General features: G+C 34.9%; 1 protein-coding gene and 2 non-coding genes across 4 annotated transcripts in view; all 3 read left to right on the top strand.

Annotated features, from left to right (window-relative positions):
* Positions 1 to 15,424, top strand: part of LOC117793786 (tyrosine-protein phosphatase 10D) — a 65,946-nt gene that overhangs the window by 38,424 nt on the left and 12,098 nt on the right. For both annotated transcript variants that reach the window (XM_034634182.1, XM_034634181.1), the window contains exons 2-4: positions 11,043 to 11,292; positions 12,443 to 12,724; positions 13,756 to 14,428. In XM_034634182.1, coding sequence (XP_034490073.1) covers positions 11,043 to 11,292; positions 12,443 to 12,724; positions 13,756 to 14,428 — 1,205 coding nt within the window. The remainder of the gene's footprint in view (positions 1 to 11,042; positions 11,293 to 12,442; positions 12,725 to 13,755; positions 14,429 to 15,424) is intronic.
* On the top strand, positions 11,680 to 11,750 carry Trnag-gcc. Its single transcript has one exon. It is a non-coding gene; the product is annotated as a tRNA-Gly (tRNA).
* Trnag-gcc lies at positions 12,308 to 12,378 on the top strand. The gene has a single exon. It is a non-coding gene; the product is annotated as a tRNA-Gly (tRNA).

Here is a 15,424-nt window from a genome sequence, read left to right on the forward strand (position 1 = left end):
GGATGATATTCCAGCGAGCTTTCATTAAGCTTCTTCAGTTCTACTTCAAGTTGCGTTCAAGTTTACGACTAGGCAAAAGTCTATAACTGGGAAAGCTGCCAACAGAGGCAGAGTTGCCATCTCTCTCCACTAATAACTGCACACATTTCCTCTAAAATGCATAAATTATGCTTGCCCAACGAAGAGAGAGTGAGATAGAGAGTGTGGTAAAAGGGAAATAGAGATGAAGAGGGGGGTTAACTTATTGTATGTGTATTTTATGATTGCACCGAACACCAAGGGGGAAAATCATTTGCATATAGCAAGAAATGCCTGGCAACAATGAAAATCCATACTCGTTACAGCGCCAGGAGAGAGGCAAAAGCAGAGGAGACAAAAAAGGAAAAGAAAAACCTACAAGGAGGATATTATATGGTAATCTATTATGGCAAATGATATAGTATCCAAGCTGTATTCCAATAAATGTCAAAAAAAAAAAAATGTGCAAAGCATACAAATTGATGGCTGAAATTCAAGTGATGATAGAAGTACAACAAAGAGAATTTGAAATTCTAAAGAATAAATGAAAAATATATAAGAAAAATTGTAATTTTTTTTATTCTAGGAATAGCTGAAGTATATATAAAATCGAAGCTATTATCGTTACAGTTTGAAAATAAAACTTATATATCAAATAAAATCTAAGCTATCATTAATGCTGATATTTTTTGTATTAATTTTCTTCTTAACAAAAGAAACTTATGAGAAAAAACAAAAATAAAAAACATTTGGTCTTACAATCAGGACGTTTTCTTTATTTTTAAGAACTTTTCGTTCTCGAAGCGCTTTTTTAATAAAATTTCCGAAATATTTTAGATTATCTGAAAACGAAGGGTTTTTGGTATAAATAAATGAGTTGAAAACAATTTCCTTTTTTTTGTATCAATTGATAAAACCGATAAATAAACTGATTGCCTGATTGATGGATGCAAATTGAAAATGAGAATGAAAATGGCGAGTTTAATATCAATATTTAATGTTCAGTTTGTGAGGTGTTTAATTACGCGACTGGACGAACATGTTAAACAATGCAAAATAGGCGGGAACAGTAAAAAAGGAAAACAAACAAACGAAAAAAAAAAAGCTCGGGAAACGGAGGAAAATGTGTAAATACGAAATGGTTGGAACTGCGTCTATATCTGTCTCTGTCTGCCTCTTTCTCCCTCTCACTCTGTCTGAGCAAAGAGCACGCGCGAAATGTTCAATAATTCAGTTAAATTTGCAGAGTTGAACAGTGCGACATAAAAGTCAACAGACGTGTGCGAGTCGAGCTCATCACTGCCATAAGTATGCGCACACTTTGTAAGTTACCTATGTAAATATGTATGTTGGAGCAGCTTACATATTGTCAATGGCAGACGGTCATAGCAACAACTTAACAAAGCCGAGAGATACCCTATAGAAATTTAATAATTAGTGCTTGACGATTGAGAATAATTTCTATGCTCTTATTAGCTGAAAAAGATTGAGTAACTTTTTATTTTTACACGCTTATACCCATCATTAGTATACATGCAATTGCAGGGTATGCAAAAAAAAAAAAGAAAACAATAAGTCTATAATTTATGCATGATTTTTCAATTTTCAGTCTGTTTTTCGCGCGAAAACGGGGAGATAATTTCAGCTGAATTCCTGTTCTGCCTTCCTTTGCTCCTCCCACTTCTGTCAAGTTGTCAATTTGCGAATTGTAAGCGATAAATGTTAAATAAAAAATGCATATATGAATAGCACTGTTGATTATTATCAGCAAAAGGGGGTTAAGTGCTCTGAAAAGTATGCAATGCAACATTGTGCACATAACTCACTCGATGGCGCCATCACTGTAATTGTCTAGGCTCAAACTTTATAGTCGTCAAGAATGAGTAGGAGCAGCAGCAGCAGGGGAGGGGGTAGAGCGAGTGAGAGCAATTAACAAGATGGCGCCTCAGTGCATTGAGCATAAAACTTAAGTCGCAACTGTGCAATACACACACACACAAATAAACATAAAGCTTGCTATCACGCACAGGATAAAGGCAGCACACTCTCACCTCTCTTCAGCAAAGCTTCTTTTATATGCCTATTTGTCACAATATTTGCTGTGAAAGGCAACTAATAAATTCTGTTGCTCTGCTCCACTTTGACTGCAAGTTTCGCAATGCACGCACACACACTCCAAGAGAGAGAGCGGTGGGAAAGTAGAAGAGAGCGATATGTGTATGTGTTGTCAACACTTTGCAAATTGCGTTGCTAGTCTAAGTGTATAGTCATGTCATCAGGTCTCCCGCTCACCCACTCTCTTTCTCTCCCTTACTCACTCACTCTAGCCAGCTGCCACTGTCACCTCCCAGCCCCTTTAATAAACTGTTAACATATGCATGTACAAACTTCCTTTCCCCTCTCCTCTACTCTCTCTTTCTACTGCTCTCTGCTCTACTTGCTGGTTAAACCTTTCAAAACAGCTTGAGGCAATTTTCTAATTCCACAACTGCTTTGACATTTTCTATGTGTGTGTGTGTCTGTGTGTGTATAACTATCCAATTCCCAATCTGCAATGTTCATTTGTTATGATAATTGATTTGTTATTGTAAAATTTCAATAATGTATACTGTGAGTCACGTAATTGCTTTGAGAACCATTCTTAAAAATAGTTAAGCTCAATGTATGTCATTAATTTATTTCAACTTGCTTAAATTAAGATATGTAATTATTTTGTAAGTTTGTACAATTAGTTAAGTAAGTGTTACGACACAATCAAAAATTAACATGATAATTTTTAATTTTTTTTTTTAATCTATGATCAAATAAAACAAAAGACAAATAATTTTCAACGTGTTTAACCATTTTTAACAATAACATCACAACTATGTTATATTTTTATTTTGTCAATTACTTGACTAACTGTATGCAAATTAATCAAAATGATTCACAAATGAGCTAGTTCCCTGTCGAACTTTAAATAATTCATGCGCTTTTATTGGACTCTTCTTCACACACACACACACACGCACTTACACACTCGCACTCACACCCGCTCAGCCAATTTCAATTTAATTTAAGCTTCCTGTTGCTATTGCTGTGACCACTGTCTTTAAAGTAATTGTTGTTGCAATTGGCATTGATGCTTTTGTTGTTGCTGTTGCTGTAGTTGCCGCTGTTATGACAACAACAAAATTAACAAATAAACAAACAAACAAACCAGCAACAATTCTAGTCACGCATAAGCTCACACACACACACAGCAACAGCTGAGAGCGATCTGTGTGAGAGCGCGAAGCGCAATAAGAGAGCGAACGCTTAAGCATTGCAGTTTAACAGACGCGCTCAACTTAACTAAGCTCAGCTCAGTGCGGCAAGCTGTTTTGTTGTTGTTGCTCTTGGTGGTGGTGGGCGGCAATGCGAAAGGAACGTGCATAGCATGCCAAAAAAAAAAAAGTAGCAGTAAGGGGAATGGCATGAAGCAAAAGCAACAGTAGCAGCGGCAGCGGCAGAGACAGAGGCAGCGGCAGAGGCAGCGCCAGTAATAAGTAGAAAGAGAGACAAACAAACTACGATAAATGAACATAAATTAAAAGAGGGCTGACTGAATTCTACTTGCTGCCGCTGCTTGAGTGTGTGTGTGTGTGTGTTTTTGGGTGCGGGTGTTAAGTCGCAGACATGCAATACACAGGTATATAAACATATACATATATAAACACAGAAAGAAAAACAACGTACATTTCTACCTTGTTTCAAATATTTTTGTTATTTTTATATGGATATATGTATAGTACTCACTTAAAGCTTTGTTTTTTAATTTTCAACTAAATATGCTTTGTTAAGTTGAATTAAAGTGTTTTATAATTGATTTTAATTATGAAACTCACTTTGTTTCACAGTGTATTTACAACTAGACTGAGGTTAACTTACAGACTGACTCACTCACTCATTCGCTCGCACTCACACTTATTAAGTTACTCACTCAGTCACTCACTCACGTATTTGCATTCGTTGTCATCGTCAAGGCAGTCAACCTGAAACTTGCAGCCAACTTTTCACACTTTAACACGACAAACTAGCAACTAACTACAGCAACAACAACAACACGACATACTCGTAATTACATACATACAAATGCATTTACAACTGTCAGTCAGTCGGGCACTTTATGCTAATTGCGCGCGTTTGCCTTTTGGTCAGGTAGCAACTCAAAGAAAGAGAGAACGACCCATCGAAAAGTCAAGTGCGGGTGAGAGAGCAATGCCAGCTGTAGCTTTCAAAGGGAATAAACAGAGCAGGGGAAAGAGAGTGGAGTGATGGGCGCTAAAAGGGTGAGCTTATACTCAACATTGATGTCGTCTACTCAATGCAATTGCGCGTGTGAGTGAGACAGACAGCAAGATGTTGTATACTCATTAGAAATAGCAGAAGGTAGCATACACCTGTTGGCACCTCGTAAATCCCAGTTGACAAATGGTATTGCAAATAGCGCATATAAATATTAGACGGATAAGCATTTGTTGCCCAGCTTTGTTTATACTCCATTACACCCTGTAGAAGCTGATACCCTGTGTTTGGTTAAATAATCTGCTTAGTTACGAGATAGCATGGGTCTTAAAATTTGCTTTTGTTGTTTATTTTTTTTTTATATTATTTTAACTTAAAATTAATCCTAAATTTCACGTAAAACTTTTCATCAAATGAGACAACGTAAAGAGAAACAAATATGCAAAAAACCCAGCCGGGTCCCCATGGTTTGATATTTTAAAAATTGAAAATTTTAATTCTCGAGATTTTTCTTATAATCAATTCCTAATGTTGTAATTAGTATAAAACAACAGTTAAAACTTGTTTCTGAGACCTTTAATTTTTTTGTAATAAATCAAGTCAAACTGAAGATAAATTTTGACTTGTAAAGTGCTAGGTCAGAGGCTTGAACAACTTTGAACTGTCATAACTTTTGCAAAACTTAACCGATTTTTAAACGATTTTGGCTTTTTAATTCATTCTGCATTTAAATTTAATTTATTTTGTAAAAAAAAATATTTCCCTCTAAATCTTGGGTTTGATGCTAAGGGTCCCCCCTTAGAAATTTGAGAAATTGAAAATTTTAAATCTCAAGTTTTCGCTTTTAATCAACTCCTTATATCGTAATTAGTATAAAACAACACTTTAAATTTGATTCTGAGACCTTTCATTTTTCTGTAAAAAATCAAGTCAAACTGAAGATAAATTTTGACTTGTAAAGTTGCTAGTTCAGAGGTTTGATCAACTTCGAACTGTCATAACTTTTGCAAAACTTAACCGATTTTTAAACGGAATGTCATTTTAATCATAGTTTGGCATTTAAATTCTTTCTGCATTTAAATTTAATTTATTTTGTAAAAAAAATTATTTTCCTCTAAATCTTGGGTTCGATGCTAAGGGTCCCCCCTTTGAAATTTGGAAAATTTTAAATTTTAAATCTCAAGTTTTTACTTTTAATCGACTCCTTATATCGTAATTAGTATAAAAAAACACTTTAAATTTGATTCTGAGGCCTTTCATTTTTCTGTAAAAAATCATGTGAAATCTGACAAAAATTTTGACTTGTAAAGTTATAAGGTCAAAGGTCTGACCAACTTCAAATTCCCATAACTTTGTCAAAACTCAACCGATTTTCAAGCGGAATATCATTCTGATCATGGTTTGTCCTCTGAATTCATTCTGCATTCAAATTTTGTTCACTAAGAAAATTTTATTATTTTCGACAATCGTAGCCATGGTTTGATTTCAATGCTAAGGGTCCCCCCTTTGAAATTTGGAAAATTCAAAATTTTAAATCTCAAGTTTTCACTTTTAATCGACTCCTTATATCGTAATTAGTATAAAACAACACTTTAAATGTGTTTCTGAGACCTTTCATTTTTATGTAAAAAATCATGTGAAATCTGACAAAAATTTTGACTTGTAAAGTTATAAGGTCAAAGGTCTGACCAACTTCAAATTTTCATAACTTTGTCAAAACTGAATCGATTTTCAAGCAGAAAACCATTATGATCATGTTTTGACAACTTAATTCATTTTGCATTCAAATTTAATTAAATTCGTTAAAAAAAATAATTTTTGTTCTGGAGCTTGGCTTCGATATTAATGCAAATGGGGGAGCTTTAGAATTTTGAAAATTTAAAATCTCTTGCTCTCGCTTTTAATTAACTCCTTATGGCGTACCATTTAAGCAACATTATAAATTTGATTTTCAGACGTTTCATTGTTTTATAAAAAATCATGCCAAATTCGACAAAAATTTTGAATTGTAAAATTCTTGATCTTAGGTGTTGAATATTATATATGTCGACGGTAAAATAAATTTAAAAAAATATTTATTTGCATTGCCTTTGGAGTGAAATAATTACAAATATGAAATGATAAATAAAAGATGTTTGTAGAATGATTCTGATTTGACTGCCAATTTCTATAGCATACTTTTTAGAGCGGCTCACACCAATAATAAGAAAAATTGAATTATTATAGTGTATTAATATATCTAATAAATATATAATGTATCTAGATGATCAGATATTGTTTATGTCATTTAGTCTCAGATATCATCAGATAAGTTTTCATTTGCTTGTATCTTATTCTCGTTGACTTTGGTTTTGGGCATGTAAATAAATAGAAAGAGAAACCAGACAATATGAGTAATTCTGTGATTTAAAATTTAAATGGTTATGTGAGGTTTGACAGACTACTTGCTTTAATTATTCAAATATTGTTTGCTTATTGTTTGTTTATTGTTGTTTGCTTTAGCATGCTCTGACATGTTTGTTTGTTTGCTTATTCGCTTGTTTATCTTGGTCTTTGTTTGCCTTGGCTGTCACCGTAAATGCAGCTAAAAGTTGAAGTTCAGATTGCTCGAGGCATAAATATCATATATATATATGCATATGTATATTTATGTGTACTTGTATCTGGATAAGAAATGACAAATATTTGTGAACCAATTAATTTATATGCAAAAATTTAGTAATTTAATTAGCGCACACAAAAGTGTTTATAAACTGAATAAGTTTATAAAAAAGAATGAAATCATTTTATAGATATTTAACTTGCTTTACCGATTTTTTTCTGTGTAACAAAAATTTAAGCGAATTGTGTTAAAAACAAATAAAGAGAGTTGATCAAAATTTAAAGTACTCCTCTATACATATATGTATCGCTCTCTTCCTCTTCCTCTTGGTCAATTATATTTGACCACGATACGAATACTCGATAAATTTCAAGACGACCCTGGACGAGTCAAAGCCAAAGCCAAAGCGAAAACCAAAAGCGAAGGTTGCTCGCCACTTTTGCTGATAATTATTATTAATTTTCTTGTTATTTTTATAGTTGATATTTTGTTGTAGTTGTTGTTGTTGTTTTTTGCAAAAACTGGTAGTTTCTGTTGTTGTGGCCTGAACCAATTTTCGAAGTGAGTGGCAATGAGTCACAGTCGAAGTCACAGTGACAATAATGTCAATTAAAATTAAAGAAGTTAAGCCCAATGAAGCTTGTTTTTTTTTTTCAACTTGATCTAAGAGAATCAGAAGTCACTATCATAAAATAAGAATTAAAATAAAAAAAAACAACTTTTTTTGCAAAATAAAATTTGAAAATTTTTTAAACAAATTTTTTACTGTCCAAACAATAACTAGACCTACTGTATACTCATTAATCAGTTAGTACCGCAAGCAAAGAGCACAATGGCAGAGAGTAAATATAAAAGAGAGCTTAAAATTGAGATACATTTTGTTGATATTCACTGAGAATCGTTAGCTTTGTTTTTGCAGCGAAAATTGCATAATATGCATGTATGTATGTATGTGCGCTAATTATCATGATTATCATCATTAGCTAATGATAATTGAGCCTAATCACAGAGCTTAAACAGCAGCAACAACAAAACATCATGAAATGCCCCCAAAAAGCGAAACATGAAAGAAAGAAACGCACAAATTATGCAATGCAGCCAAAAGCTAGACAGCAAGAGTGTGAGTGTGAGTGTGAGAGCGAGAGCGAGTGTGAGTCAAAGCATAAGTGTGAGTTTGAGTTTGAGAGAGGAGAGAGGAAGAGCGCGAGAGCGAGGGCAGCAGGTGCATGCACGCTTTACAACACTTACACTCATATTGTTGTTGCTTTTTTTCGCGCTTTGTGTTTCATTTCAACACATTTTTTTGTTTATTTACCTACTTATGTTTGGTATGCACTCTTGTGTGTGTGTATGTGTGTCTGTGTGCAAGCGAAAGCGCAACATAAATTGCATTTGAAATTGCCGCCCAGTTAAACAAAAACAAAAGCAAACACACAAAAACATGTTACAAAAAATGTTGCGAAAAATGTAGAAACTCTGGCGCCACGACAGCAACAACAGCAAAACGGTGGATAAAAAAAAGTGTAAAATTGCACATAAAGCAATTGATTATGTGATGACAGACAGCAAAGAAATGAGTGATAGAAAAAGCAACAACAACAATAGCAATAAAAGCTCTAATTACAATGCATATTTGTGCATATATGTGCATATGTATGTGTGTATGCATCAAAATGTGAAAAGTAAATGAGTAATTAACTAATTGATTGACTGACTGAGTGAACTGATTGATACTTCTTCTAAATATTCTTGACAAACTGTTGTTGCCAGTGTAACGTTTATGAATGCGACATAATATATAAAATTTAAAAAAATGTGTATATAGAAATAATTGATTCGGTATTTATAACTCTTAATAATTAAAAAAAAAGCAATAGCAAATTACAGAAATATTTTATAAGTGGCTGCCAGTGCAGCGTTTACGAATGTTATATAATGAAAAATTAAATTAAATAATTTTATGTAAATAAATGTTTACAACCGCTTTAAAGCTTTTAACTCTTGGTATTTGAAATGTATTTCTAACAAATCAGGGTATCTTAAGAGGAATTTAGTAAGTTGCTGCCAGTGCAACGTTTACGAATGCGATAAAATAAAATAAAATTGTCAAAATATAAGCATTGATTTTTTTCTTGAAATCTTAATTATAATAATAAACTTTTATAAAATACGTGTACAGTGATAGTCTATCTAATGAATAAATTAATAAGTTGTTGTCAGTGTAACGTTTAAGAATGGTACACAGTAATTAAAGAGAGTGAGATCATTGATTAGATATTGTAAACTTTAAAAAATGTGAAATTCGCTTGAAAAAAAAACTTATTCACTGTTTGTTGGATGAATTTGGTGTCCTAATTTATGGTATTACCGACCTTGCACTTAACTTGGGAATGACAAGTGACAAGTGTTATTATGAGTTCGTGCTTTTCTCTGAAACATGAACTACAAATAGCTCTTAAATTGTGGTTTATGCGCACATGTAGATCATAAAAAAAATGGCACAACAAATTTGTATTTTTTTTATTAATCAAAAAAGTCTGGCAAAAAATAGAGAAAAGTTTAAAGTGCTCATGAATTATCGTGATATATACAGCGCATGAACGTATGCAAATGTAATTTTATTTACATTTTGCCTTTTTTTGAGCTACTCATCAATCATTTCAACTCGTGCTTTTTTGCTCGTTACTTGAATTCCGCCATTTTGTGTGCGTGTGTATTAACAGTGTGACTTTATGAGCCCCGCCCACCGCCCAAAGCCTGTTGATTTGATTAAATAGCACTTTACGAAACCAAATAACAATAATTTTAATTTAACAAATGAAATTTGCAATGGAATGTTTTTTTTAAGTGTTTTTCCCCAAACATTTTGCAATAAATTACTGTTATTGTTGTTATTTAAGTGTAAATTACGGACAATTAACAAAAATGCACTGAAATGCACATAACAATTACAAGAGACGAGTTTATGTCATGCGTATTTAAATACACACATCATGAAATGCGTTTTAAATCACGAATTCATTTTCAAATTATGGAGTATTCAAGCGTAGCCAACTTAATGATAGTATAAAAGATTTTCCCCCTCTCTCTCTCTCTCTCTCTCATTGCACACAAAATGATCAGGTTGCAAATTTAAGCAGTCGAAGAGCGTAAAAGCTCTGCAGAAAGTACAACAACTAATGGTAGTCTACTCGTAATACATACTCTATGTGCACTTAGCAACACTAGAAAATTGCAATTAAATTTTTTTTATGTGGCGCCCTCTAGTGGAGGCGCCTGCATTTCCGCGCGTTTTCCTATGTTGCCTGACTCGTATTTTAATCCTTTAAATGTGTGTGGGCCTCGTCTGGGAGGTGACATGTCTGCCTTTAAAATGCTGGCAAATCCATTATTGTGCAGCTTCTTCATCATTTGCATGCCCTTGCACAGGGTATTTTAGGTTTGTCACGAAGGACATTCTAGTAGTATCGAAAAAGAATCGGCTAAAATTCAAACTTTAGTATAATAAACTTTGTTCTTTCTTGAGATTTCTTCAAAAAACTTACAAGATGTGTATTGAATAATATTTTCTACATCCTGATTAAATTTGGTCAAAATCGGACTACTATATCATATAGCTGTCATAGAAACAATCGGCGGAATATTATTGTTTGTAGGTAGATATTTTAACTGATTTGAAAAAGTAGAGACTATGGAACCATGAAAACTGTGACTTTATTAAAATTTATGATTTTTTTTTTATTTACGCACCAAAATAAAAATAAATTTTAGTTTATGTTAGAAGCTAGTTATATTAGAATCTTCGAAATACTCGTAGTCTACAGTGCTCTGCAAGGGTATCAAATTGTCATCATACCTTAGAGAAGTGTTTTTGCTAGTGCTTTTTTATTATCATTTGCATTTGCGAGTTGTTCATTGTTTGCAGTGTTAATATTTGGCGTCTGCCACCATCAGGCAGCTAAAGGACAACAAGGACATCATCAGTCGTGCGCCATTTTATTGTCAGTTGTTACTTTTGTTGGCTTATTGTGAATGTCATTGCACTTTTTGCCAGAATCTGTCTCTTACTGCTCTTCCCATCTATTTTTATTCACTGTTAATAAATACGAGTAATTGCAACAATATTTTTTTCCTATTTTTTTCTTCTCATTTTTAGCAAGTCCATGGCGCCGATTTGGCCATTAGCATACCGAATAATCCGGGCCTAGACGATGGTGCCTCATATCGGCTGGACTATAGTCCGCCCTTTGGTTATCCGGAGCCAAACACAACGATTGCCTCACGGGATATTGGCGATGAGATTCAATTTTCACGCGCTTTGCCCGGCACCAAATACAATTTCTGGCTGTATTACACAAATTTTACTCATCATGATTGGCTTACATGGACGGTGACCATAACGACGGGTAAGTTTAGCAGGTGGCAACTCTAAGAGAGCTTTTACAAAGACCAGAACATTGAGAAAATAAGGCGAGCAAAGTTACAAAACTTATTGAATACTCATATTTAATTCAAATAATTTAATTATTGACTGCAAAAGCTGATTGAAAGCTCTTCCTCAATTTTCGATTTTCTAATAAATCTTAAACTTTCCTATCTAAATTATGGCAACACTTACATTTATAATTAAAACTTAACTAAAATAAAAATTCTCAAGGTTAAATTTTCTCCCAAAACCAACCGAAAATCTTCCAAAAATGTATGTAATTTAAAAAAATTCAAATAGTTACCGTTAAGAGCAATTGCTTTTAAAGAGAGGAAGTTGAGCTTTCGTGTGATGCCAATCTCACACAGCATCGGTGGTTCAGTGGTAGAATGCTCGCCTGCCACGCGGGCGGCCCGGGTTCGATTCCCGGCCGATGCAACTTAAATTTTTTTTTAAATTCATTTTATTTGATGGTGCCAAATGTTTGCCATTTGGGTGGTTAAATAAACCTGGCTAACACCTGCGCAGCATACTGACCAGTTCACTTTTATTAATCTACAAAGGGTTTTACTGGATTCAAGCTTAATGTACAGTGTCTGTGTGCCGCATACACACACATAAATGTTGTCAATGCAAAATGGCATTAATCTGTAATTTATGTGTTATTATTTGTAGCATTGTCGAAACACATTTTCCTATCTCACTCTCGCTCGCGCACTCTTACTCTCTTTTTTTTATTTTTGGACTGTCAAAAGTAGAAAGTGAAAAATTGCTGCACAGATCGTGCAAAAAAAAACCAGTTGCGCAGCAGCAGCAGCAGCCAGAAAGAGACAAAGCGAGAGATACAAGCACTCAACTATGTTGCGTAGCTAAAAATAGACACACACACACACGCACAGGCAGACAGACAAACTAAGAGCGTGGTTGGGAGAGACGAAAAGAGAGTGCTTGGAGGCTTTTAACGTAAGCGCTGTTGGCGCACAGCTCCCCAACAAGCATCGGTGGTTCAGTGGTAGAATGCTCGCCTGCCACGCGGGCGGCCCGGGTTCGATTCCCGGCCGATGCAATATAATTTTTTTTAATTTTAAAATTTTTTAAATAATAATTTTTTATTTATTTATATTTTGCAGCACCCGATCCGCCGTCAAATCTCTCCGTGCAGGTGCGCAGCGGCAAGAATGCAATAATTTTATGGTCACCGCCCACGCAAGGCAGTTATACGGCATTTAAGATTAAGGTGCTTGGCCTATCGGAGGCATCGAGCAGCTATAATCGCACCTTCCAGGTCAGCGATAATACATTCCAGCACAGTGTCAAGGAACTGACACCGGGCGCCACATATCAGGTGCAGGCCTATACCATTTACGATGGCAAGGAATCTGTGGCCTATACGAGTCGTAACTTTACCACAAGTAAGCTTTTGATTTCAATTCAATTTTCCTAACTTGAAATGGATATTGCCGCTTTTTAATCTACTGGTGTCGGTACTTGTAACTAATAAAAACAACAACGTTATCATTCTCTGTTCTCTACCCACTTAACTCTTGTGCATCTCTTGTAATTGTAACTAAAAAAAAAAAAAAAATAAAATAATACAATAAAAAGGTCGAAGGACGCGGCATAAAGAATTGTTGGATATTAAAATTTTGAGAGGTAATGTAATACCACGAATTTTTGGATTTGATATCATCTACAATTGCGTTGCATGCCACAAAATATTATTTATTTTGTATTTTTTTTTTGTGATTCCTTTTATTCGTTTTAAATTACTAACATTCTCGTATCCCCATTCAACATTTTGTGGGTTTTGCAACCCTGACCTAGCACCCCCAGCCAACTGACCGTTGGCAACGGGCCAAACTCATTTTGCGAGCCAAAAATCCCACAAAAAAAAACACTCTTGCACTTTCCCCCACACTTAGTCTTCATTCTCCGTCAACCTTAACCTCAACCCACATTGTGCACGCTATTTGCATTTGCAAACCACAACAAAGTGAGATTACACACAAATATCCTTAAATCCACTTAAATCCTCATTGCAGTACATTGCACACGAGAGTTGTCGTGGTCTAAAATTCATGTAGAGTTTAATGCTAAACAATTTATTATTTGACTTTAATTTTCTTTTTTAATTTTGGCACTAATTTTGATTTTCATTTGCTTTTAATTGGATTCGTAACCACTGTTCCAGCCACTGCATGAAACAGAAACTTGCAATCCATACAAAATCAAATACAAATACTAGTAGAATTGCAAATATACGTATTTATACTCATTTTTTATATAGATTTTAAAATTGTACATAAGTTTGTATTCCCCAAACTTGATCAAAATATATGCTAACACAAAAGGAACGTCCAATTTTGGTCGTTTGCTGGTTTTTCTACTTTATTTATTTGCTTTCCATGATGATGATGATGATGATGATTCTGACGGAAAACAGAACCCAATACGCCTGGAAAATTCATAGTGTGGTTCCGCAATGAAACAACATTGCTGGTGCTGTGGCAACCTCCGTATCCGGCGGGAATTTACACGCATTATAAGGTTTCGATAGAGCCGCCAGATGCGAATGACAGTGTGCTTTATGTGGAGAAGGAGGGAGAACCTCCGGGTCCGGCTCAAGCGGCATTCAAGGGTCTAGTGCCGGGACGTGCCTACAATATATCGGTGCAAACAATGTCCGAGGATGAGATATCGTTGCCAACAACAGCACAATATCGCACGGTGCCGTTACGACCCTTAAATGTGACATTCGACAAGGATTTCATCACATCCAATTCGTTTCGGGTGCTTTGGGAAGCGCCCAAGGGCGTTTCCGAGTTTGACAAATATCAAGTATCCGTGGCGACAACACGACGTCAATCGACAGTTGCCCGCAGCAATGAACCGATTGCTTTCTTCGATTTCCGTGACATTGCCGAGCCGGGCAAGACCTTCAATGTGATTGTGAAGACGGTATCCGGAAAGGTCACATCCTGGCCAGCGACTGGCGATGTCACTTTGCGACCTCTGCCCGTTCGCAATTTGCGTAGCTTCAATGATGACAAAACCAACACCATGATCATCACCTGGGAGGCAGATCCAGCCAGCACCCAGGATGAGTATCGCATTGTGTAAGTTGTTACTAATCTTACACTGACAAAAAAAAATGTTCTAAAATCAAAACTAAGAATTTTGGTCTAAGAAATGCGTTGAGAACATGAAATTCTTAGATTAAGAAAACCCATCTTGGCTTTGAGAACATTTTAAATAAGACCAAGTTCTTATTTTAAGAATGAATATCTATCTGTCCGTCTGTCTGTCTGTCTGTCTGTCTGTCCGCGTCGATTTAAGAGACCACAAGAGCTAGAGACTTCAAACTTGGTATGTAGGTTCCTAGATACCATAGGCAGATCAAGTTTGTTTTTATTTTTCGATCAGACGACTATATCATATAGGTGCCATGGAAACGATACATCGAAAATGAAGTTTTAGTATAGAAAAGTTTTTATTTGTTGAGATATCAGAACCAAACTAATAGAATATGCATCTGGGCTGGTAATATACATCGTCACCAAGTTTGGTTAAAATCGGTCTACTATATCATATAGCTGCAATAGAGACGCTCAACCAAAAATTAAGTCTTAGTATGAAAAAGATTTTTGTTTTTTGAGATATCTTAACCAAACTGATAGAATATGCATTAAACTTGGTTTTGTCCGTCCTGGCAAAAGTTCGTTCAAATCGGGCGACTATATCATATAGCTGTCATAGGACCGATCAGTCAAAAATCAACTTTTAGTATGAAAAAGTTTTTTGTTTTTTTAGATATCTTATCCAAACTGTTAGAATATGCATTTAAGTTGTTTTTTTACATTCTGACCAAATTTGGTTTAATTTGGTTCCATAAATCATATAATTGCTATAGGAGCAATTGGTCGAAAATCAACTTTTATAAAAGAGTACATGGGAACAGGGTATCCTACTGTCGAGCGTGCTCGACTGTAGCCGCACCTCACCGAGCGAAGCGAGCAGGGGGCAGAGCCCCTTGTTATTCTTGTATTGTAATCAAAGTTCTTGGTTTTTTAGAGTAATATTTTTAGCATTCGTAAAATGGTCTTAAAATGTTC

The sequence above is a fragment of the Drosophila innubila genome, chromosome X (genome assembly GCF_004354385.1).
Source record: "Drosophila innubila isolate TH190305 chromosome X, UK_Dinn_1.0, whole genome shotgun sequence".
Classification (NCBI taxonomy): domain Eukaryota; kingdom Metazoa; phylum Arthropoda; class Insecta; order Diptera; family Drosophilidae; genus Drosophila; species Drosophila innubila.